Source organism: Crinia signifera, chromosome 6, assembly GCF_055691185.1.
Source record: "Crinia signifera chromosome 6, ASM5569118v1, whole genome shotgun sequence".
NCBI classification, from domain to species: Eukaryota; Metazoa; Chordata; class Amphibia; order Anura; family Myobatrachidae; genus Crinia; species Crinia signifera.
In genome coordinates, this window is record NC_139222.1 from 281,124,304 (window position 1) to 281,150,696 (window position 26,393).

General features: G+C 48.2%; 1 protein-coding gene across 34 annotated transcripts in view; it reads right to left on the bottom strand.

Moving 5' to 3' along the window:
- TCF7L2 (transcription factor 7 like 2) overlaps positions 1 to 26,393 on the bottom strand; it is a 177,192-nt gene that overhangs the window by 105,021 nt on the left and 45,778 nt on the right. For 26 of the 34 annotated variants that reach the window (XM_083149778.1, XM_083149780.1, XM_083149782.1 and 23 more), the window contains exon 4: positions 20,294 to 20,350. The exons of the other annotated variants lie outside the window; for them this stretch is intronic. In XM_083149778.1, coding sequence (XP_083005904.1) covers positions 20,294 to 20,350 — 57 coding nt within the window. The remainder of the gene's footprint in view (positions 1 to 20,293; positions 20,351 to 26,393) is intronic. 34 annotated transcript variants of the gene reach the window in all.

The following is a 26,393-nucleotide window of genomic DNA, read 5'->3' on the forward strand; positions in this document are numbered from 1 at the left end:
CCATAGGGAATCCCTATGCCCCTCCCCCATAGGCACGTCTATGCTCGGACATTGAGCGTGATACGCACCTGAATGGCAGCAGACGATTAGCGCTACACTCTTCATGCGCACAGCCCGTGGTACGCGGTGTATGAGATTGGGTTGACCCAATTTAGGTCAACATGTATTGGGTCAACCACTGAAGGTCGACAGGCCGTAGGTCGACACCTGAAAAAGGTTGACACGACTACGGTCAACTGGGTTGGAAGGTCGACACAAGCATTAGGTAGACAATGGCAGTCAAAAAGGTCGACATGAGTTTTTCACGGTTTTTTTTGTCCCGAATGTCGACATAATCAACATGGACACCGTCAAAGTGTAATGCGCCCCCACGCTCGCCATGCTTCGGGCAGGGTGCCTCCACACCCCAGTGCATGGTAGGGCATGAAATACAGCCTGTCGGCGCGTCGGCTCAAAAAAAAAAGTGGAAAACACACGTTGACCTTTTCACTGTCCATCTTACCATTGTCGACCTAATTCTTGTGTCCACCTTCCAACCCTGTTGACCTTAGCCATGTCAACCTATTTCTGGTGTTGACCTTCAGTGATCGACCTAATACATGTTGACATTAATAGGGTCGACCTGATGACCGTGTCCCAGTACCCATGCGCGAGCCCATCCTGTGATGATGTCCTAGTGCTCTTCCCATACGCTCGTCATTCGCACAGTGATTGACAGGAAGCGGGCGTCTGGGGGCGGTAACTGGCCCTTTAGTGGGAGTGTCCGGGATAATGCAGGTGTCTGCGATGACTGGTGCTCAGTGTAAGAATCATACGGTGGTCCAAACCATGGCCCTCCAGCTGTTGTGAAATTACAAGTCCCATCATGCATTGCCACACTTTTGCTATTAGGAAATGCTAAAACTATGGCAAGGCATGCTGGGATGTGTAGTTTCACAACAGATGGAGGGCCACAGTTTGGACGTGCCTGATATAAGCGCAATGGAATATGTTGCGCTATATAAGAAACTGTAAATCAATATTACTGTAATAATAATAAATCTATATGTACAGTTATACTCCATTCTCTCTAAGGTACATAGCCCCAGATGAAATATGAGATTCACAGGCAGTCTGTATTATATGTGTATATTTATAATGAGATAATCGGTGGCAGGGATTGCTGTGCCATTATCACATACGCCTCTGCACCCCAATGTTACCGACCCTCCTTGTAGGAACCAGGAGACACTAGCGTATCTCATTGTAATGGTTGCGATACACATATGTTCCAACTGGCTCAGCATTACCATAGTACTGTTGTGATCGGAGGATGCCCAGGACAGATCAAGCATTCGGCGGGCATCAATCACAAAACACAAAGAGCAAAGTATGGGTGGAGCTTCCTCATTTGTATGCATACACCCCCATCAGTAAGACTGGGGAACCAGCACTGCGCAGGGGAACGTCTACCAGCTCCGAGATGGCAGAGAGCAGGCCTCATCCTCTAATGGGACATATTTTGCGCCTACGTGGGTCAAACAAGTAACGTGTAAGAGAGACGGTCCGGATGTCCCCCTTCTCCTATGATTAATGTCTGAGCACTATTTTAGCATTAGACCTGAAAGGTATTACATAATGTGCCCCCCCTTCAGCTCTGTCCCCCTGTCCACCAACCTGTACTCACTCCGAGTTTGTACAAAGGTCTCCCACAAGCCCAGATGCCTTTTGCGCTGCACGTCAATTAAAATAATGGAAGGATAGGGAATCCATGGTCGTGCAATTTTTCGAAGACGGAACCGCTAAGATAAAATAACCGCCTGATGTTGAAAACAGCATCAATGTTTCCACCACAGAGGGTCCAGGGCTGCCGCTTACTACGAGAATCCCGTAACTTTCTTCCGGCTGAACGCGGACAGTCTGTACAACAGCCTCGCAGCCGGCTAACGCGCCTCCTCCTCATTATTTATTGATGGAAATATGTTATTTTAACAAACTGGTGATTAGTATAAGATAATCAGTATGCTCAGTAAAATGTCAACACGACCTGCTGATACAGAGGAATCGCCCGTCTGTCCCGGCAATTAGAGCGGGACGTTATTCCCACGGCACATGTATAATACATGTATGTAACATGGGCTTAAGGCATCTGTTACAGGAGGCAGATTCAGAAGTGTCACAAATCCCCAAAGACGTCTCTCGTTATGGAGATACCAGGCAGCAGGCTGATTAGGAAGCTAATTGCTCCCCTGATACTACGCCTGAAATGTACACAGGATTCCTGCAGCGCTGTACTGCCAGTCCCTCTACAGGCGCTCATGCCAATGGCGCTGGCGGAACGCAAGGGACCACCCACAAATAGCCAGTTAACCCTTTCACAAGACTGGGGGGGGTGTACCCATCTCACACCCTTTCACTTAGACATAAACTAAAAACGCTTCAGTTTATCGCTTTATAAAAGAGAACAATAGTATGATATTTATGTTCATGATCATTTTATTTTTTTATTTGATATTTTTGTCTACCTGACGCTCAATGGGCTTGAAAAAAACATGTCGTAAGCTTTTATACCAGTGCCGCAAGGACGACGGAAAAAGGGACAAAAGCAAATAAAAAAATTATTTATAAAACCCAGTATGTGTGCATTGATATTACTTTATTTCTAGGAACACTGGACCTTATTCTAGTTTACTCTAAGAGGCAAATTCCTTCTCAGATGGACAAAACCATGTGCACTGCAGGGGGGCAGATGTAACAGGTGCAGATAGAATTAGATTTGGGTGAGTTATTTTGTTTCTGTGCAGGGAAAAAACTGACTGCTTTATTTTTACACTGCAATATAGATCTCACTTTGAAGAAAAAGCCCACCCAAATCTAATTCTCTCTGCACATGTTACATCTGCCCCACCTGCAGTGCATATGGTTTTGTCCATTTGAGAAGGAATTTACCTCTAAGAGTGAACTAGAATAAGGCCCACTGTGTGCTAGGGAAACAGAGCATGTGGGATAGGTACAGACGCAGGGAACAGAAGAACAACTAGGCAAAATCATGCTGCGCCGCAGGGGCAGATGTAACAGGTGCAGAGAGATTAGATTTGAGTGCAGTGCATTCAAACTGAAATCTAAATTGCAGTGCAAATATAAAACAGCCAGTATTTACCCTGCTCAGAAACAAAATAACTCCCCCCAAATCTAACTCTCTCTGCATGTTACATCTGCCCCACCTGCAGCACAGCATGGTCTTGCCCAGGTGTGTGTGTTTTTTTTTTTTTTCATTACCAACAAATTTGAATCAGGCCCTTGGTGATGAAATGATCCCTGTAATCCGGCATAGGGGCCTCTAGGATTTCAGGAGTCAGGATCACACCTGGCGACCCGAACTCATGAAGTGCGGAACCCGGTGGAGCCCTCTCGGGACGCTGGAAGGTGCCAACGTCCGGTCGTGTCTCCATGAGCCAAGTCACAGCAGAACGCGCTCAGCAATGCCTGGGAGCAGTGGTGTTATTCCAGTGCAGGCCCTGTGTGCGCAGAGAATGGAACACCAGGGGGGGGAGTGGAATGAACCGGTGACTGGGCTACAAATAGGAGCTGTAATATAGACTTGAGCCTCTGCATCCTGTACATGGAATTTGTCGCCGCGCGGAGGGCCCGGTCATTTAATCGCACAGCAAATAGTAACAGAGCTCCGTCTGTAATCCAGACACATGCCAGGCCTCTTAGCTGCCTCTCCGAGACGTGTACAGCATGTGCAGCAACTCGCTCTGGAAGGCAGCACTCTGGGAATCCGAGTCACTGACAACAGGGAGACACTCCAGAAAGTTGGGAGAAGTGAGTGGTACAGGAAAGGATAACACTCAAAAACCGATGCAACCTGCGGGTTATTCCTGATGCGGAATGTCACTTCTATCCCGGCCTTCCATCCAATCACCGGCTGAAGTGCGGCCTGGAACAGAAGCAGCCCACGGTGTATGCGGAATACATTGGCAGGTGTATTAAGGCTGGTCACATGATAACGCAGCAGCCAATCAAATACTAACTGTCATTTTTCAAACACGTCTGGTATATTTTTCCCAGTATGCACCCTCTGGCAGGAACAGAGCCAAACAGAAACCAGTATCATTGAAGATTCATGACTGATGCTGAATACTTTTGCTATCGATGGGGAGGGCCAGATGGGTTTCCCGCCATCGATGGCAAAGTGCAACCAATTGTTTTTCTTGCTCGACACCCGCAAAGCCTCGTCTACAGGTTCTGATTGGCTCACTGGCTAGTCAGTGAAAGAACCTGGATGACCATCGGCTGGTGAATTTATTATTGATTTATTTATTTACAGTTTCTTATACAGCGCAGAAAACGTTTGCGTTTTCCCTGACACTCACAGAAAACGGCCGGTTAACACCCGCAAACGCCGGTTTCCGGTCAATCAACTTGTGTACGGCCAGCGATAAAAAGCAGGATTTTATATCGCAGGACGGCCTCACACATGGGTACTGTGATGTCTATCGATTATCGGCAGGCCTGCAAGCTTGCAGTCGTGCGAACAGGTCGGGATACCGCGTTGTAGCCGGCTGAACAGCTGGTCTGCAGAGATAAAACACACGTGAACTCTAAGGAGTTAAAGTGTGTGCTTGCGTTCAAGAAAAAAAAAAAACTGGGTGTGTGAGGAAAGGGGTCACCTTAGTGAATGAGAGACATCTGATGGTGTCACACTAGGTAACTTGGCCATAATCCAAAGTGAGAACAAACTGGCATTGTGTAAGAATGTGATTAATCATGAAATTAGCACGCTATCACCCTGTAACCTACTGTATGCAGGATCATAGGTCTGGGAGGACAGCACCGGGGGGCAGCCTGACCACACGGGAATGTTACATTTGGAAGGGGAGATACCGATTGGGACCTTGATGCAGGTATAGGAGAATACACACACACACACAGGCCCATGCAATGCAATAAACACACTTCTACATTTTACTGAGCAGGAATTGTGGAGCGTATGAGACGTACCCACGTGCTGACAGTTAGGTGCCCTCACCACGCCTATTCCAAGTAAAGGATGGGCATGTATCTGCCACATCGGGAAGGAGATTATGGGAAGGAAGCAAACTACAGAAAAATAAAACAAAAAAGTCTAATTCATCATCCACATACATAGAAGTAGCCTCATACACACAAGGACTAATGACTGTGGGTGAGATTTATCAAAGGCTGGAGAAAGATCATCTGCACCAGCACCAGCCAATCAACTCCTGTCATTTTTCAAACACAGCCTGTGGCATGGTAGTTAGGAGCCGATTGGCCTGTACTCTATCTCTCACCACCCTGTGCGTCACTAAAGGTTTACAGACGCATGACAGGGACGTGTTGCGCAAGTCGCTGCTCGGCAGACAGGGGGCGCTGGGCCATTTCCCGGCAGGGTGTGGAGCCTCAGCCAACACACCACAAACATTCACTTTATTTATTTGGAAAGCGCATTTGTGAAGCTGAATAGCATTGACACAACACACAGCCGGGAGGACAATAGTGGCTCCGAGGCAGAACTTGAGCAAACACAGATTTTTGGAAGTGAATCAGTTTCCTGAATGCCGTCTATCTGCGGTTAGCAGGGAGAGTTGTCTTTGTTGCCGGAAGTATGTTGTGTGCTGGTGCGAGGAGCTGCAGGGACAGTAACAGGCAAATTCTGCCCGAGAGCGGCACACATACATACCTCCCAACATGGTGCCTGCCAGGAGACCCACAATGCTCTGCTCCTGGACTTCAGGATTTCCGCCACCTGTGCTGAACTATGTAGTAGCTAAAGCTGGGAACACACTGGGCGATATATTGCTGGTTCATCCACCAGTGTGTAATAGTAATGGGGCATAGACACTGGGCGATATATTGCTGGTTCATCCACCAGTGTGTAATAGTAATGGGGCATAGACACTGGGCGATATATTGCTGGTTCATCCACCAGTGTGTAATAGTAATGGTGTATACGCACGGAGCAATTTTCGGTTCTTTTCGAAGCAATCTGGCCAGATTGCTTAGAAAGTAAGGTACTTGTGTAGTTTCACGGCGGCAGGCTACACTACACTGTCAGCGTAGCCCAGCGGCAGCCTAGCGTAGTGTCCCCGCGGCAGCCCTGCATAGTCAGCGTAGTGTCCCCGCGGCAGCCCTGCATAGTCAGCGTAGTGTCCCCGCGGCAGCCCTGCCTAGTCAGCGTAGTGTCCCCGCAGCAGCCCTGCATAGTCAGCGTAGTGTCCCCGCGGCAGCCCTGCATAGTCAGCGTAGTGTCCCCGCGGCAGCCCTGCCTAGTCAGCGTAGTGTCCCTGCAGCAGCCCTGCATAGTCAGCGTAGTGTCCCCGCGGCAGCCCTGCATAGTCAGCGTAGTGTCCCCGCGGCAGCTCTGCGTAGTCAGCGTAGTGTCCCCGCGGCAGCCCTGCGTAGTCAGCGTAGTGTCCCCGCGGCAGCCCTGCGTAGTCAGCGTAGTGTCCCCGCGGCAGCCCTGCATAGTCAGCGTAGTGTCCCCGCGGCAGCCCTGCATAGTCAGCGTAGTGTCCCCGCGGCAGCCCTGCCTAGTCAGCGTACTGTCCCCGTCAGGCAGCGTTGTCACCGTACTGTCCCCGGGAGTTGCAGCTCTGTCGCTGGCGTCCCTGGAAAGCCTACTGAGTGCCTCTCACACAGCGCTGGTAACCGCCAGATACCCTGCGCTGTCGGACACCGGCAGAGAGGGGATCATGCGGGTGTCGACAGAGAGGCGCTACATCTGTCTGAGACGCAGAAGCATCTCAGACACTTGTGCGTTCAGTAATTCGTGCGGCAGGGTGCGGCAACCCAGCCCGTGTCCGCTTCAGGGAGATGGACAGGGTTAGGGTTTTGGTAGCATGTACGTCTCATGCACAAAGGGGGGAGGTGCGGTGCGCAAGTGCGTCTGATGCACAATAAAGGACGCATTTGCCAGTGCTCCATATTACATACTGACAAATGCCTCCATTTCAAACCCCCACTATCCACGCGCCAGCCCAATGCTTCAGACTCAACTCCACACCGACGTGAATAGTGGGGCTGTGAACAGTTCGGGAGGACGTGTACCGCGTCCCCTCGCCATGCTTCGGGCTGACGTGGACAGTGGGAGTATGAACAGTTCGGGAGGACGTGTACCGCATCCCCTCGCCACGCTTCAGCCTGGCGTGGATAGTGGGGGTGTTTCAGGAACACATTCACACCGGTCACATGTCAGGCAGGTTAAAAATGGTCAATGGTTCCTGCACAATGTAATAAGCGCTGACTGACTACACTAACTGCGTAACGCTGACAGACTACACTAACTGCGTAACGCTGACAGACTACGCTGACTGACTACGCTAACTGCATAAACTCCGGCTAGCCGCGAACATACTGACTACGCTGGCTGCGGGAACACTAAGCTGATTCTGACAGGGACACTGACTAGGTTGGCTGCGGGAACACTACACTGATTCTGACAGGGACACTACGCTGACTACATAACTGCTGCCGAGAAACTACACAAGTACCAAAAGTACAAATCTCTCCGTGTGTATGCTCCGAGTGATTAATTATCTCCTGCTAACTAAGTCAGTGCATGCAGTCAAAATCTAGTGAAATTGCTTAGCAGGTGACTGCAAATCTCTCTGTGTGTACAGAATGAGCGCTACTGATCGAGATCTCTCATTCTGTACCACTACCCGGCCATTTTTTGCTTAAGCAAAATTGCTAGCACAAATCTCTGCATGTGTATGTGCTCCCCATGGGAGATCTGGACAAAGGGAAATCGCCTACCATAAATAGCTTATCAAAATTGCGGTACTTGTTTACTAGCACGGCCACAATCGCGGGCATCGGGTGTCATTTTCAGTGGTATACGACGCGACCGACGCGATGCCCCCGATTTTCCCATTGAAATGCATTGAAAACAGTCAAAATCGGGTCGGTCGCGTCGTATGCGGCTAAAAAAGGCTTAAATTGTGCAGACGCGATGCCCACGATTTCCCCATAGGAAACAATGTTAAATTGCCCAATGTACCCGCGATGCCCCCGATTTCCCATAGGAAACAATGTTAAATGCCTCAATTTCACCAAATCATCATAGGGAACAATGGTAAATGGGCCAGAAAGCCCCCAAAACACCCAAGAACAGTGAAATGTCCCCCCAAAATTAGTTTACGCCACCCCACGATCAACGCAAACCCGAAGCGTGGCGAGCGCAGCGAGCCCGCGAGGGGCGGCGGTACGCGTCCTCCGACCTTTTCATACCCCCACTATCCACGTCGGCGTGGAGTTGAGAATAGAATAGTGTGGCGAGCACAGCGAGCCACCGAGCCTGAAGCGTGGCGAGCGGTCGCAGATACCTTCACAGGTAAACGCTTCCCTTCGCGGGCTTCACAGGTATCCGCGTCCCCTCGCGGGGCACGCTGCACTTGCCACGCTTCGGGCTCGGTGGCTCGCTGCGCTCGCCACACTATTCTATTCTCAACTCCACGCCGACGTGGATAGTGGGGGTATGAAAAGGTCGGAGGACGCGTACCGCTGCGCTCGCCACGCTTCGGGTTCGCGTTGATCGTGGGGTGGCGTCAAATACTTTTGGGGGGACATTTCATTGTTCAGGGGTGTTTTGGGGGGTTTCTGGGCCATTTAGCATTGTTCCCTATGATGATTTGGTGAAATTGACCCATTTATGGGAAATCGGGGGCATCGCGGCTAAATTGAGGCATTTAACATTGTTCCCTATGGGGAAATCGCGGGCATCGCGTCGCGGCCATCGCACCCGATTTTTTAGTGCATGCGATGGCCGCGATGCCCCCGATTTTTCCTCACGATGCCCACGATCATGATCTTTGTGGCCGTGCTAGGAAACAAGTACCAAAATTGCTTAGCACACATCTCTCCATGTGTATGCCCCTTTACGTGTCTGTAAATGACGTCGTTGATCGCATCAGCGCATCGTGTACTGCCCACTAGGTAACGGGCTCTGTATGGTACACTGCCCACTAGGTAACGGGATCTGTATGGTACACTGCCCACTAGGTAACGGGCTCTGTATGGTACACTGCCCACTAGGTAACGGGCTCTGTATGGTACACTGCCCACTAGGTAACGGGCTCTGTATGGTACACTGCCCACTAGGTAACGGGCTCTGTATGGTACACTGCCCACTTGGTAACGGGCTCTGTATGGTACACTATCCACTAGGTAACGGGCTCTGTATGGTACACTGCCCACTAGGTAACGGGCTCTGTGTGGTACACTGCCCACTAGGTAACGGGATCTGTGTGGTACACTGCCCACTAGGTAACGGGATCTGTGTGGTACACTGCCCACTAGGTAACGGGATCTGTGTGGTACACTGCCCACTAGGTAACGGGCTCTGTATGGTACACTGCCCACTAGGTAACGGGCTGTATGGTACACTGTCCACTAGGTAACGGGCCCTGTGTGGTACACTGCCCACTAGGTAACGGGCTCTGTATGGTACACTGCCCACTAGGTAACGGGCTCTGTATGGTACACTGCCCACTAGGTAACGGGCTCTGTATGGTACACTGCCCACTAGGTAACGGGCTCTGTATGGTACACTGTCCACTAGGTAACGGGCTCTGTATGGTACACTGCCCATTAGGTAACAGGCTCTGTATGGTACACTGCCCACTAGGTAACGGGCTCTGTATGGTACACTGCCCACTAGGTAACGGGCTCTGTATGGTACACTGCCCACTAGGTAACGGGCTCTGTATGGTAAACTGCCCACTAGGTAATGGGATCTGTATGGTACACTGCCCACTAGGTAACGGGCTCTGTATGGTACACTGCCCACTAGGTAACAGGCTCTGTATGGTACACTGCCCACTAGGTAACGGGCTCTGTATGGTACACTGCCCACTAGGTAACGGGCTCTGTATGGTACACTGCCCACTAGGTAACGGGCTCTGTATGGTACACTGCCCACTAGGTAACGGGCTCTGTATGGTAAACTGCCCACTAGTTAACGGGATCTGTATGGTACACTGCCCACTAGGTAACAGGCTCTGTATGGTACACTGTCCACTAGGTAACGGGCTCTGTATGGTACACTGTCCACTAGGTAACGGGCTCTGTATGGTACACTGTCCACTAGGGAACGGGATCTGTATGGTACACTGCCCACTAGGTAACTGGATCTGTATGGTACATTGCCCACTAGGTAACGGGATCTGTGTGGTACACTGTCCACTAGGTAACTGGATCTGTATGGTACACTGCCCACTAGGGAACGGCCCTGTATGGTACACTGCCCACTAGGGAACGGGATCGGTGTGGTACACTTCTCACTAGGTAACGGGCTCTGTATGGTACACTGCCCACTAGGTAACGGGCTCTGTGTGGTACACTGCCCACTAGGTAATGGGATCTGTATGGTACACTGCCCACTAGGTAACTGGATCTGTATGGTACACTGCCCACTAGGTAATGGGATCTGTGTGGTACACTGCCCACTAGGTAACGGGATCTGTGTGGTACACTACCCACTAGGTAACGGGCCCTGTGTGGTACACTGCCCACTAGGTAACGGGCTCTGTATGGTACACTGCCCACTAGGTAACGGGCTCTGTATGGTACACTGTCCACTAGGTAACGGGCTCTGTATGGTACACTGCCCACTAGGTAACGGGCCCTGTGTGGTACACTGCCCACTAGGTAACGGGCTCTGTATGGTACACTGCCCACTAGGTAACGGGCTCTGTATGGTACACTGCCCACTAGGTAACGGGCTCTGTATGGTACACTGCCCACTAGGTAACGGGCTCTGTATGGTACACTGCCCACTAGGTAACGGGCTCTGTATGGAACACTGCCCACTAGGTAACGGGCTCTGTATGGTACACTGTCCACTAGGTAATGGGCTCTGTATGGTACACTGCCCACTAGGTAACGGGCTCTGTATGGTACACTGTCCACTAGGGAACGGGATCTGTATGGTACACTGCCCACTAGGTAACGGGCTCTGTATGGTACACTGCCCACTAGGTAACGGGCTCTGTATGGTAAACTGCCCACTAGGTAACGGGATCTGTATGGTACACTGCCCACTAGGTAACAGGCTCTGTATGGTACACTGTCCACTAGGTAACGGGATCTGTATGGTACACTGCCCACTAGGTAACAGGCTCTGTATGGTACACTGTCCACTAGGTAACGGGCTCTGTATGGTACACTGTCCACTAGGTAACGGGCTCTGTATGGTACACTGTCCACTAGGGAACGGGATCTGTATGGTACACTGCCCACTAGGTAACTGGATCTGTATGGTACATTGCCCACTAGGTAACGGGATCTGTGTGGTACACTGTCCACTAGGTAACGGGATCTGTATGGTACATTGCCCACTAGGTAACGGGATCTGTATGGTACACTGCCCACTAGGTAACGGGATCTGTATGGTACATTGCCCACTAGGTAACGGGATCTGTGTGGTACACTGCCCACTAGGGAACGGGCCCTGTATGGTACACTGCCCACTAGGGAACGGGATCGGTGTGGTACACTTCCCACTAGGTAACGGGCTCTGTATGGTACACTGCCCACTAGGTAACGGGCTCTGTGTGGTACACTGCCTACTAGGTAATGGGATCTGTGTGGTACACTGCCCACTAGGTAACTGGATCTGTATGGTACACTGCCCACTAGGTAATGGGATCTGTGTGGTACACTGCCCACTAGGTAACGGGATCTGTGTGGTACACTACCCACTAGGTAACGGGCCCTGTGTGGTACACTGCCCACTAGGTAACGGGCTCTGTATGGTAAACTGCCCACTAGGTAACGGGCCCTGTGTGGTACACTGCCCACTAGGTAATGGGCTCTGTGTGGTACACTGCCCACTAGGTAACGGGCACAAGTACACTGCCCACTAGGTAACGGGCACAATAGAGTACTTCAGCCATAGGGAAATGGTCTCTATAGGCCTTATTCTAGTTCACTCTTAGAGACAAATTCCTTCTTAGATGGACAAAACCATCTGCACTGCAGGGGGGCAGATGTAATTTGTGCAGAGAGAGTTAGATTTGGGTGGGGTTTTTCTTCAAAGTGAGATCTATATTGCAGTGTAAAAATAAAACAGCCAGTATTTACCCTGCACAGAAACAAAATAACCCACCCAAATCTAACTCTCTCTGCAGATGTTACATCCCCCCCCCCCCAGCAGTGCACATGGTTTTATCCATTTGAGAAGGAATTTGCCTCTAAGAGTGAACTAGAATAAGGGCCTCTATGATGTAGTCCCTGTCTGAGGTAGGTTTACCATGTCAGAAGTATGTTTAATGTGAAAAGGAATAAAACACGCGATGGCTAGCTATGTTAAAAACACATAACCAGCTGGTGGCGCAGTTCTTTGTTGGGTTATTTGGGTCATTTCAAAATGATTATGTAACTTATAAAGTGTACCTATTACTAATTACACTTCTGCACTATGACATCGCCCCATTAATAGCAATGGTCCCTCATATGCCATTTTCCCCACACATGCAGCTGACTCTGGGCTGCTGGCAGAGAGGCTGTAGTACTGGGCAGCCACGGAACCAGGGTTGGAAAATAATAGGTTTTAGTTTATTTATTTTTTAAACTGTTGTTTTTTTTGTTTTGTTTGTTTGTTTGTTTAAACCATTTTATTAAAAAAACATGTATCATATTTGTTTTAATAATACTGTGAAACATTGCGATGTATTAGAAAGCTTGATCAACCATGTTTAATTAACGATCCAAAAGTTATTAGGTTTTGATAGGATTTATTTGAATTATTTTAATAAAACCAATTTTAGACTAAACATAATAAAAAATATCCAAAAGTACTTTTCAGAGAAAGACAAAACACACAAAAAGGGGTTTAAACATGAAGATTAAAGCATGAGATGTTTCTTTGTGTATTGCCTGTTTAATGTGTTGATGTTGTTTACTATTTTTTTTCCTCTACTATGCGAATGTTGGGGGAGAAGCTTGATGCTAGACAGATTTAGCACCTCTCTTATCTGATTCACCTCAATATGGGGCCCGTTTACTAATAAATATTTGCAGCTAATTCCCCCCAAACACCTGTTTTCAGGGGGTTAGCCACAAATATTAAGTACCCCCGCATGTAACATGGAGGCCCTGCAGCAGGAATCTCTGACTGCTGCGATGCCTCATGTCCAGCTCGCAGTCATATCTCCCATAGGTTTCTATGGGAGATGCGATACTGGCCGATGTATCAATATCAGGCAGCATTGCATGAGGTCCCTGGGCTACCACCATTCAGAGATGGCAGTAGCCCATTGTAACCTAACAGCTACAGACCGCAACTGCACGCGCAGTCATCCTGGTTCCTGGGAAAAAAATTGCCGGGACAGGCTCCTTTCGAAGCCCCTGTCCCTGCGCTTGCAACGGTGTTGGGTCTGTAGTCACAGATTTCTAAGAAAAAAAATGAGTGTCATCTGCACCAATACTGTCCGCACAGGCTGGCAACTGGTGTCTGTGCCCAGCTATCCGTCCGACACTGAATCAGCCCCACTCTGTACATTTTTACGCTGATTGCAAAGGTATGGAGTTCTGTGCAGCGTGGTGTGAACTAATTACACTTCACATTCCAAGGTAAATGGTGCGACACACGGGGAGGGGCTGAGCACGCACAGGAACACAATGCTGTGTTTACCAAGGTGCGACAATATTAAAGTCACAGGTACACAGCAGCACCAGACTAATAGCTAAGTGTCAGAATGAAGCTGCGCGCAGTGTCGTATCCGGCGAGAACACAATAAATCATGTGGAACACGCTAGACCTGTTTGTAGGGTAGATATAAAGCACATGCTGCATTTACATTCCTATTACGTATATACAAACCGCCAGTACAATCTACACACGCAGTATAAGCAGATAACCAGCAAAGTACTGATACCAGCAAAGTCACAATATCTATGAGGATAATGGACAGCAATACCGCAGGAACGCCATAGCAACTGTACCGCCCTCCCCCCTGTAGAGGAGAGAAAGCAACATGGCAGCCCCTAACCTGGGGCCAAGAACTAGGAACCATTGCCTCTGCTATTACCACTGGCGACTAATTGGTTGCTATGGCCAAAATCCCATCTTCAAGAGAACTCTAACCCTGACTGACCTAAAATGCTCTGTGCTGCTGTAAACACTAAAAGATGTTCTCATTCCTTTTGTAGAATAAGTACAATGGGCGCTAGGCAGGGCCGGTATAAGGTTCCCGGGAGTCTAGGCCATGCTTGCCTAACCTCCCGGAAAGGTCAGGAGGCTTCCGAAAACGAGGTCCGCCTCCCGGGCCGCCCGGAAGGGTTGGAAACCCTCCCGCATGTCCCTTGACCCCCGCATTCCCCAACCAGCATCCTCCTAACCTGCCGGTTAAACATCGGCATTCACGGGTGTATGCGAAGGGGGCAGAGATAAAACGATGTAAATAAAGTCATTTTAGCCCGCCCCCTCCATGTACAACCGCAATTGGTGACATTTCTAAGGATGGGCGTGGGGCTTGATGATGTCAGGTTCTAGCCCGAGTTCTAGAAGCACTGCTAAAGTCTCCTCTGCTGGCTCCTCCCCGAGAGGAAACAAAAATCCCTGGCAAGTATGTTCTAGGCAAAATTTCACTCGACTGCCCCCCCCTACCCCACACTGCCACCAATACCCTTTGCTGCCTCTTAAGTGGAAGTGTGGAGCTGGTATCTTAGAAGTCCCACAGCCGCCACCTGCAGACTCAGCGGCACCCCCCCAGATCCCGGTGCCCGAGGCAGCTGCCAAAGGCTAGAGCCGACCCTGGCACTAGGCAAAACCATGGAAAAGGTGCCAATCCTAACCGCACAGTGCTGGATCAGGGATGAGAACCAATACAACTCGCACTAGGTTATCTCTCTGTGTAGCATGTACAACGTATTACAATGTCACACAATACACAATAGACAACCACGCACCGCGTCATACCACTGCCGCCGATATGTGTAATCATAGCACAGGTATATTATAGTCAGGCAGCTGCTTACAGGTTGGGATGTCCCCTATCCACGTGACTGGCATACCCAATACCAAGCTCAGGGGGTTACACACAACCAATATTACAAATTTGGCACTGCAGCTGCTGTGCGACTACACTTCCCAGCATGCACTGCCACAGTTGTAGTATGGCCTAACAGGAAAATTTGCGGCACGGCACACTGGGCTGTGTAGTTCTACAGCAGCTGGAGTGCCAGATGTTCCATAGAATGCATTCAGTCACCAAGGAACCAGTGAAATGACTGGGGCAAGAGGCACTGTGTCCACAGTAAGATAGGAGGAACATTGTGCACTGTAGGTAGGTATGTCCCTGCAGGTGGCTGTCTGGTATATCACAGACGTATACTAAGGCAGAGTAACAATAAACACAGCAAATACATGCACCTAGGTCAGTAGTGATCACTGGTCTACTGCTGTATAAATACAAGCGCAGCCCCTGTGTGCGCTGTCAGCTGAGTGTAACCATACACGTACAGATATTCCCCACAGCCTGGCATCCTGCTCTCTCTATACACCGAACATCTCCTATACTCTCAGTTCTGGAAACACCTAGGACTGTAAGGGTCCTGAGACACCAGGGAGCAGTGTAGAAGGGAGTACAGGGTTGTAGACAGGGAAATAGCACTTTGTATAAAACACAATTGGGTTTCACAGTCAATTTGTACCATTGTCCCTCAGTATTGCAGATTACACGTGATTTCAGAAGTCGCTGTAAATCTTGCTCTATGCTGTAATATATAAGCAAGCTGCGGAACATCGTTTGGCCAGAATAACCCCATTGTGGATGGATGGTTAGCAACATCGAGACGAGACGTGAGGGACACAGCGGAGACATGAGACGTGAGGGACACAGCGGAGACACGAGACGTGAGGGACACAGCGGAGACATGAGACTTGAGGGACACAGCAGAGACATGAGACGTGAGGGACACAGCAGAGACATAAGACGTGAGGGACACAGCAGAGACATGAGACGTGAGGGACACAGCAGAGACATGAGATGTGAGGGACACAGCAGAGACATGAGACGTGAGGGACACAGCAGAGACATGAGACGTGAGCGACACAGCAGAGACATGAGACGTGAGGGACACAGCAGAGACATGAGACGTGAGGGACACAGCAGAGACATGAGACGTGAGGGACACAGCAGAGACATGAGACGTGAGGGACACAGCAGAGACATGAGACGTGAGGGACACAGCAGAGACATGAGACGTGAGGGACACAGCAGAGACATGAGGGACACAGCAGAGACATGAGACGTGAGGGACACAGCAGAGACATGAGGGACACAGCAGAGACATGAGACGTGAGGGACACAGCAGAGACATGAGACGTGAGGGACACAGCAGTGACATGAGACGTGAGGGACACAGCAGAGACATGAGACGTGAGGGACACAGCAGAGACATGAGACGTGAGGGACACAGCAGAGACATGAGACGTGAGGGACACAGCAGAGACATGAGACGTGAGGGACACAGCAGAGACATGAGACGTGAGGGACACAGCAGAGACATGAGACGTGAGGGACACAGCAGAGACATGAGAGACACAGCAGAGACATGAGACGTGAGGGACACAGCAGAGACATGAGACGTGAGGGACACAGCGGAGACATGAGACGTGAGGGACACAGCGGAGACATGAGACGTGAGGGAAACAGACGTGAGAGACACAGCAGAGACATGAGACGTGAGGGACACAGTGAAGACACAAGACATGAGGGACACAGAGGAGACACAAGATGTGAGGGTCACAGCAGAGACAAGAGACGTGAAAGACAAAGCAAAGACAAAAGACGTGAGGGACACAGTGGGGACATGAGGGACAAAGCAGAGACACAAGACGTGAGGGACACAGCAGAGATATGAGCCATGAGGGACAAAGGGAAGAGCCAAGATGTGCGGGACACAGCCACAGCGGAGACATGAGACGTGAGGGACACAGTGGAGACATGAGGGACACAGCAGAGACACAAGACGTGAGGGACACAGCGGAGATATGAGCCGTGAGGGACACAGTGGAGACATGAGGGGCAAAACAGAGAGCCAAGATGTGAGGGACACAGCCACAGCAGAGACATGAGACGTGAGAGACACAGTGGAGACGTGAGGGACACAGCAGAGACACGAGATGTGAGGGACATAGTGGAGACACAAGCCGTGAGGGACACAGTGGAGATAAGAGGTACACAGCGGAGAGCCGAGATGTGAGGGACACAGCCACAGTGGAGACACGAGATGTGAGGGACACATAGGTGACACGAGACCCGATACGTGAGGGACACCGCTGAGAGCCGAGACATGAGGGACACCACTGAGAGCCGAGACATGAGGGACACAGCAGATGCACAGGATGTGAAGGACACAGCTGAGACACGAGATGTGTGGGATACAGCGGGGACATGAGATGTGTGGGACACAACTGAGAGATGAGATAAAAGGAACACAGCTTAGACTTGAGACTAGAGGAAGATCACCGAGACTTAAAACGTGAGGGACATAGCTGAGACCCGAGATGAGCGGGACACATCATAGATTTGAGAAGATCCCCAAAACAGGAAACACGAGTGACATAGCGGAGACTCCAGACATGAGGGATATAGCTGAGACTCTATATGTGAGGGACATAGCTGAGACTCTATATGTGAGGGACATAGCTGAAACTCTATATGTGAGGGACATAGCTGAGACTCTATATGTGAGGGACATAGCTGAGACTCCAGGCATGAGGGACATAGCTGAGACTCCAGGCATGAGGGACACGTCCCTCACGGCTTGTGTCTCAGCGATGTCCCTCACGTCTTGTGTCTCAGCGATGTCCCTCACTTCTTGTGTCTCAGCGATGTCTCTCGCATCTTGTGTCTCAGGAATGTCCAACACATCTTGTGTCTCAGCGATGTCCCACAAGTCTTGTGTCTCAGCGATGTCCCACACGTCTTGTGTCTCAGCGATGTCCCACACGTCTTGTGTCTCAGCGATGTCCACACGTCTTGTGTCTCAGCGATGTCCCACACGTCTTGTGTCTCAGAGATGTCCCACACGTCTTGTGTCTCAGAGATGTCCCACACGTCTTGTGTCTCAGCGATGTCCCACACGTCTTGTGTCTCAGAGATGTCCCACACGTCTTGTGTCTCAGAGATGTCCCACACATCTTGTGTCTCAGAGATGTCCCACACATCTTGTGTCTCAGAGATGTCCCACACATCTTGTGTCTCAGAGATGTCCCACACATCTTGTGTCTCAGAGATGTCCCACACATCTTGTGTCTCAGAGATGTCCCACACGTCTTGTGTCTCAGAGATGTCCCTCACGTCTTGTGTCTCAGAGATGTCCCACACATCTTGTGTCTCAGAGATGTCCCACACATCTTGTGTCTCAGAGATGTCCCACACATCTTGTGTCTCAGAGATGTCCCACACATCTTGTGTATCAGCTATGCCCTTCACATCTTGTGTCTCAGCAATGTTCCTCACCTCTGGTGTCTCAGCGATGTCCTTCACGTCTTGTGTCTCAGTTATCTCACATCTCAGCGATGTACATCATGTCTCAGATATGTATCTCATGCCTTGGAGATGTCTCTCACATCTTGTGTCTCAACTATGTCTCTCACGTCTTGTGTCTAAGCGATGTCTCTCACGTCTTTGTCTCAGCTATGTACCTCACGTCTTTGTCTCAGCGATGCCCAGGGGCAGTACACCGTATACCACCCCAGGACATCGCTGAGACACAAGATGTGAGAGACATCGCTGAGACATGAGGTACATCTCTGAGACATGAGGTACATCTCTGAGACATGAGGTACATCGCTGAGACATGAGGTACATCGCTGAGATGTGAGATAACTGAGACAAGAGACGTGAGGGACATTGCTGAGACAAAAAGGAAACCTATGAGACCAAAGAAACATGAGGGCCGTCACTAAGACAGAACTTGATAAACGTTACTAAGACATAAACGCAATATGAGACCTGAGGTACATCACTGAGATATATGAGACCTGAGGTACATCACTGAGATAGATGAGACCTGAGGTACATCACTGAGATATATGAGACCTGAGGTACATCACTGAGATATATGAGACCTGAGGTACATCACTGAGATATATGAGACGTGAGGGACATCACGGAGACACGAGGCATCTCGGAGACATGCGGGACAGAGACATGCAGGACATTGTGGATATGTGAGAAACCCCAAGTGCCGGGGAGTTAGCGATAACTGGAAACAATGACATACAAGTTCCTTCTCTGGAATATTGGGTCTCCCACAATATGGCCGCCTCCGCTGCATACAGGTGACCAGTGCCCTCTATGTAACTGAATTAGTAATGCAAGATGTAACAACTTCCTGTGTCAGCTAAACATCGGGTGGTAAATGTCTATGTGGAGCAATCTAACATTTACTACCAGGAAACATAAAAATCGACAGTATTTCACCTTATCATTTATTTTTACGTCATGGTGATAAGACAAATCACTTTAATGAGGCCATTTGTGAGTCATTGGGATTCCATTAACCTTAAATGGAAACTAACCACAACATATAACACACTTATTTTATTATTGTTACTCGTAAGTGTTTGCAGGCAGAACAGTGATTAATGTGTAAAGTGTCCCCCTGCACCATTTGCTGGCTGAGATTGTCTCGGATAATAACGGAAAGTCTGGAACGGTTACAGATATACGAGGGAATATCAAATCTGCTTATCAATGAGTCACTAACATGTTTATGCGGGATGAACTCTCCTGGAAATAAGGCAGCAGGTGATGAACAACTGTACAGTTTTTACATGTATGACAATGCATCCACAGACTCCCCCCATTAAAGTTCTATATTTGGTGTTTAACGGGATGAACTTTCTTGGAATTGTAGCAGCAGGTGGTGAGCAACTGTGCCGTTTAACATGTAAGACAATGCATCAACACACTCCTCCCTGTAAAGTTCCGTATTTGGTGTCTTAATTTAAACACAGGGCCAAACAGATATCAGAAGTCAGGCACCTTGTACACATAGACCAGTTTTTGGGGTACACTCCATAGTCGTGAAGGGGTACCTTGTATTCTAGGTCAATTCAGTGACAAGTGTAACATATTTTTTTTTAACAGTCTCCCCTCTGACGACAAATGCTTCATGTACAAATGTCTTCTCCCAATCACCATATGTAATGATCGTCATTTGTTTATTAGGAACGGCAGTGTCCAAGGGGCACATAAAGGTTACCCATACAACACACACATCGACTTCTATTGATTCCCATAGCAACAAGCCTATTTATAATTTTTCCTACCTGCATCAAAGGGCTGCAACAAGAAGCTAAATGCAGGTCTAGAGGTACATTCACGCACTAAGATGAAGAAGAAACTCACATCAGCAGGTAAATGAAACGCTTCCAATTACATTACATGCACAATTAAAAGCATTTACACTCAATCTCCGTTTCAAATTAAGCTAAACCATTAGAAAAGGGGAAAAAAAAGAAATAAAAAAAAACACATGAAGAATAGAAAAGAAAAAAAAAAGTATAAAAGGGTCAAGCAAAAAGCAGGCGCAGCTCGGCAACCCTGTCATTTCTTGATGTACAATTATCCCGGGGTTGTAACTGCTGACAGCAGTGATGTCATTGGGGGGAAGTGTGATGTCATCTTGAGTACAAGAGACTGGAGGAGAATGAGGGGAGGGGGTGGGAGGGTGTTGATGGGTTATTCTCGGTACCATACTCAAGTTCAAAGTAAAAAAAGACAAAAACATAAAAAAACGACAACAAATGAAACATATAAACACAAAATAAATGAGCCTGACGTCTCGTGCGGTGACCCCCTCCAGACCGCAACCTAGCTGCGCGACGCAGTATCGAAACACAAACCCGCAGTGTCTACGATTTGTTTTCTTACAAAACAGTTATTTTGGCCAAACTACTTAACGTGTACAAATAATGAGCAACATATGTCGTGTGGGGATTTCACGATCAGTTTAATACACAATGGCCTAAAATCCTAAATAATGACAAAAATAGAACACAATATAAAAAAGTGATGATTTGGCGAATAAAAAAATATAAATAAAAACAATTACTGCCATGTTTATCAATGTATATTGCATTACCGGGTTATTTCATTCACTGACCTGCAACCTGTCAGAATACAAATACAAATCAAGCGCGGCCGTCTCATCAACCAGGGGTTAAAGAGACGACTCAATTAGCTAATTGAGGTAAGGAGTCATTGGTCTTTCCCATCCAGTGAAAGTATGGTGCAAAAGCTAATTTGTATACATAAAGGAACACACTCGTTCATTAATTCAGCGGACTTTATATAGGGATGGCTGATACTCAGGGTCGTTCACTCAATCCTTGAATTTTAAGTTTGAATTTTCAGTTACTAATATTTTATTTATTAAAATTCTCTTAAACAAGGATGAGTAATAACAAAGAGGTCTGAGGGCCCTGCTCGTAAGCTTACGTTCTGCAGTCATATGGGGAAACGGAAGGTACAATAATTGTTATCGAGATGCGTCCACATACCTCTATCCTCCATGCGATGCTGGTTGCGTTATACACAGCCAGTCAGATCTGTGTGACGCTGTAGCACCGGGTAACTTTTTTGCATCTGTTTCCGTTAATTAGTGACTTATTTGCAAAGCAGAATGAATAGGTAGCACAAGCAGCTTTTGCTGATTAAAATAATAAGCGGCACGTCTATATATTTAGTGTGTGACTGCCGCCGTATTTGCATAAGAAATGGAGCGCTACGCTGTTTTCCTGGAATACAATCTCTTATGCAGAACACACAGAATATAGGTGAGCCTCATATCATTTTAATCCGCAAAAGCTGCTTGTGAGTCGGCAAAAGAAATGGAACATTACACCGTTTTCCTGGAAAACAATGTAACAGCATTTTGTATGCAGAGACAGTCGCAGTCACACTATTTAGGCATGCCGCATATCATTTTAATGAGCGGAAGCTGCCTGCGCGTTTTGTTGCAAATAAATGCCACTAGAAGGTCATTTAACGCAAAAGGAGGCTAGCTAGTGTTCATTCTAGCACCCGCCAACTTTGAAAACCCATGCAGCTCTTTTTCCCTACCTGGGGTGTCGCTGTCTGCTGTGGTGTTTCTAGCACAGGTCTGGTTTGCATATCAGTGCTGATATACAGACCACACTGTGCTAGAAGCACTACAGCAGACAGCGACACCCCAGGCAGGGAAGAGGAACTGCATGAGTTTTTAAAGTTGGCGGGTGCTAGACTGAACAATATTAGCTGTACGTGGACACATCTGTATACATCTGTATACAAGGCTGAAAAGGACAATGAACAGGATGTAACGACAACCCACCAACTTCAGTAAAACAACGTTTTCGATAAGGTTTTACGCACACACAGAAACATAGTAACATCGTTGTGAACCTTTAAAACATTCATTTAGGGCACGGAAAGTCTTCCAGATTAAGACCAGAACAATACAGTCACTGTTACAATTAACCAGAGCCCCCACAGGGATTTTTGGTTGGATCGCAAGTTTTGGGGGTTCTGTCCGCCTCTTCTGTCTTGCAGCAAACAGACCCCGACAGAAAGCCCCTCAGAGTGCCAGAGTGCATACGCCCCAGGCGTCAAGAGCTTGTGCTGTAACAGTTAAGTGTTTATTAATATCTGCCTCGGATTACGCTGCATGCCAAGGTAATTAAAACAAGTTTGTTTTCTTTCCTTAAATTAAGTATACTTCCCTTCCGCCCTTTCAGTTATTGCTTCCAAAACCCTGTGCGCGCTGCAGAATTAGCCAACATTTAACACTCATGGGTGACTGAACAACATCCCCCCATCTACCTCCGAAGCAATGGCTGACAGATGCCCATAACCCCCCCATTATTAGATAATGAGAGCAAGACCCCAAATCGGCATATCAGAATTGTCCTTCTATATACTTTATGCTTCTATCACATCTATCTGATGGATTGTTTTGGCATGTTGAAATGGGGAAGAGACAAAGGGGGTGATTCGAGTTTACTTGCTATTTAGCGCGTTCGGCCTCGTCCTGACCTCGCTCGGAGACTTGCATACTTGCCAAGCTGTTCATAGGTATCAGGACAGGCCGAAGGCATACGACTGCAGGGGCGGGATCGCCAATGTAAACGCCCAGTGTTTTATGGAAGCTGGGCATTCCCATTGGTACACAGGCGGTTCGATGCCCCGTCTTCGTACAGGCGCGCGTAAATAAAGGTCGGGTTTCCGCTGACTTTTACGATTTCTCCTGGAGCGAGGGGATGTGTTTTCGTTACACATCCCCTTCGCATGTTACTGAGGGGAAGGGCGTTGGTAAGGGCAGCGGGCGCCATCTCTGGTGCTTACGAGCCAAACTGAATCAGCACCATAGTTCCCAAATGCGAAATGTTTCATAGATTGGAATGACGAGCTTGCAGACTTCTAGGTAACGCATACTCTGACAATATTAAACACAGGTGCCAAGAAATAATTATACTGCATGAACTGAGGATAGAGGGTTACTTCGCTGCCTCCTGCTTTAAGAAAGTTACCAGTGGAAATTCCAGCCAAGATTGATCAGTTTTACTTTCATTCCTAAGGCCTTATACCCACCGTTGCTTGAGAACCGAGCCGGTCAGACCACAGGTCCAACACTTTTGAGCTGCGGTTGGTAAACGCATTTTTACTTGGAGTTGGGAGTACACTGGTCCTCCTATTCCTCAATGCGAATGGAGTAAGTAGATTTCTAAACACTATAGTTGTCATAGTGGTTAGCAATGGTGGGATTTAACCTCAAGCGATGAGGTCTTGAGTTTAAATCCCACCATGGCTCCAATGTGTGTAGTTTATATGTCCCCCTCTGTCTTTTCATTTTGGCACCCGTTTGTGTGTGGAATGTAAGTGTCCTGCATGAAATTGATGTTGGGGTGTATTACACCTTGGGGGTTATTCTAGTTCACTCTTTCTGACAAAATCCTTCTTAGATGGACAAAACCCATGTGCACTGCAGGTGGGGCTGATGTAACATGTGCAGAGAGAATTAGATTTGGGTGAGTTATTTTGTTTCTGTGCAGTGTAAATACTGGCTGCTTTATTTTTACACTGCAATAAAGATCTCACTTTAAAGTGAAACACCACCCAAATCTAACTCTCTCTGCACAAGTAACATCTACCCCACCTGCAGTACACATGGTTTTGTCCCTCTAAGAAGGATTTTGTCAGAAAGAGTGAACTAGAATAACCCCCCTAATGCATGACATTTGCATATTGAGGCAGTACTCTGGAGAGAGATAAAGTACGAACCAACCGCCTTCTAACTGCCGCTTTTCTAACAGCCTGTAACACGGCCGTTATCTCCACCTGCTTTATCCTAGATTCCTAAATCTTCAAACGCATGTCAACCAATTATGTGTCAACCTAAGGCCGTATCCCAGTGCAAGAAACATGCCGATAACTAATCGGTTGGACACGATTGTGCACGTCCCGTTCATTTCCGCGCGTGCGACCGCGGCTGACACGCGGCCAACTCTCCAGCAGTTTTGTCAAAGGACGCCTGTAACGAATAAAACCAAATAACGTGGCAGAACAAATAACGTCGTCTAGTGACACCGCGCACGGCCTCGAAGGACAATCTGCGCTCGCAGACGAAATGGGTGCAGCAAACAATCCCAGCCCTGTTCTGCAGAGAGGACAGGAGCAGAAATCCAATTTGAGGAATTATGGCGTCTTCATCCCGCTCTGAGGAAAGACAGGCCCTTTGTCTCTGGTGATAGCCCAGCAGAAACTGATTTGGGTCGTTACAGAAAAACAGCGTACGTGAAACATGAGTTTAAACTTGATTATCTGGTGTTGGAATTGTACTGGGGCAGTTCCAGAAAGAGTGTAATATTCAAAATTAAGAACACATGGCTCCTTGCTAGGGAGCCAGAGCCAGCAAATGGGGCTGCAGACCCTACAGAAACAGGGCCATTAGCAGCACGCCACAAGTACACAGAACAGCATGTAAGCGCCTAGGATATGGGTAACCTGGATTAGGACATCACGCCTGGGGAACGTGAAGCCCTCTCGCTGAGATTCTTGCCATGAAAACCTGGAAAGAAACCCAATTACTAGAGGACAAAGGACAACGCCATTGTGCGGTATTCTGTCACGATCCGAAGGAAGAGGCCCGTTATGTCTCATTTCATAAACAAGATCCCCCCCCCAAAAATAACAATGTACACCTCATGATGAGTATTAGGCTCGGACACCACTGTACACCGGTCAGTGACACAATGAGGCCGCGCAGGAGCAAGGCACTGTTACTTGTACCGCGAGACCGATCTGCACATTGCGCGGCAGTTTTCAAAAATGTATTTGTTGCGTATTTCATTTCTACAACAACATCTGGTGACATTGGCAAATCCAGAAGCACCAATGGGTTAGGGCAGGGACTCAAACTCGGTCCTCGGGACCCCACACAGTTCACGTTTTCCAGGTCAACCTGCAGGTGCACAGGTGCATTCGTTACTCATTGACACATTTTAAAAGATCCACAGGTGGAGCTAATAATTTCACTTGTGATTCTGTGAGGAGACCTGCAAAACATGCACCAGGTGTATATTTAGCTTTTTGGCCTTTAACAGATCACTACGAGAACCACACGATGTAAACCATACCCTGCTTCTATTCGACAGACCGTATTTCTTTGTCATGTATGACACACGCAAGACTAAAAGAGTGTACATTATACTTCATTATACACAACCACAGATGAAATACGAAGAGAGCGCTTTAGTATAAAGTCAATTTATAATGTGCGTCCTTCTAGAACGGTGTCACAATGCGGAAGTACTTTACGGCAGCCGCCATTTTGTTTTGTTTTATATTCCGCCCAGCTGTCTTCAATAACCGTGACTTCACTAAGGGGGAGATTTATCAAAGTTTGAAGAGAGATAAAGTACCAGTAACTGCCATGTTACAGGCTTGGTTAGGTGCTGATAGGCTGGTACTTTATCTTTCTCTCTCCACTTCACCTCTCAGCAACCCTTGATAAATCTCCCCCGTCATTCCGGAAGAGATCAACCGCTTCTCCAGGAATGCCCCGCCCACAACATGGCCACCTCAGTGGCAATAGGTGCGTTGTGATGGAAGCTCCACAAGGACAGAAGCTCAATTACACGGCGATATCTTGAGAATAATCAATATGCACTTAGAGGCGAGCGACCTTCACAGCAAGAACAATGCCTGGTTTTTGGAACATTTTCCAACGTCTTTGTTTCAGTTCTAAACACTGAATAAATCTGTCTCTGAAATGGAAACATTTCCGATGTTTCATAAATGTGAAGTGTTTCCATGCCGGTGTCCGCACGTACAGGATCGGTATATATGTATATATGGAATGATGAGCTTCAGCATGTAGTGTACGATCAG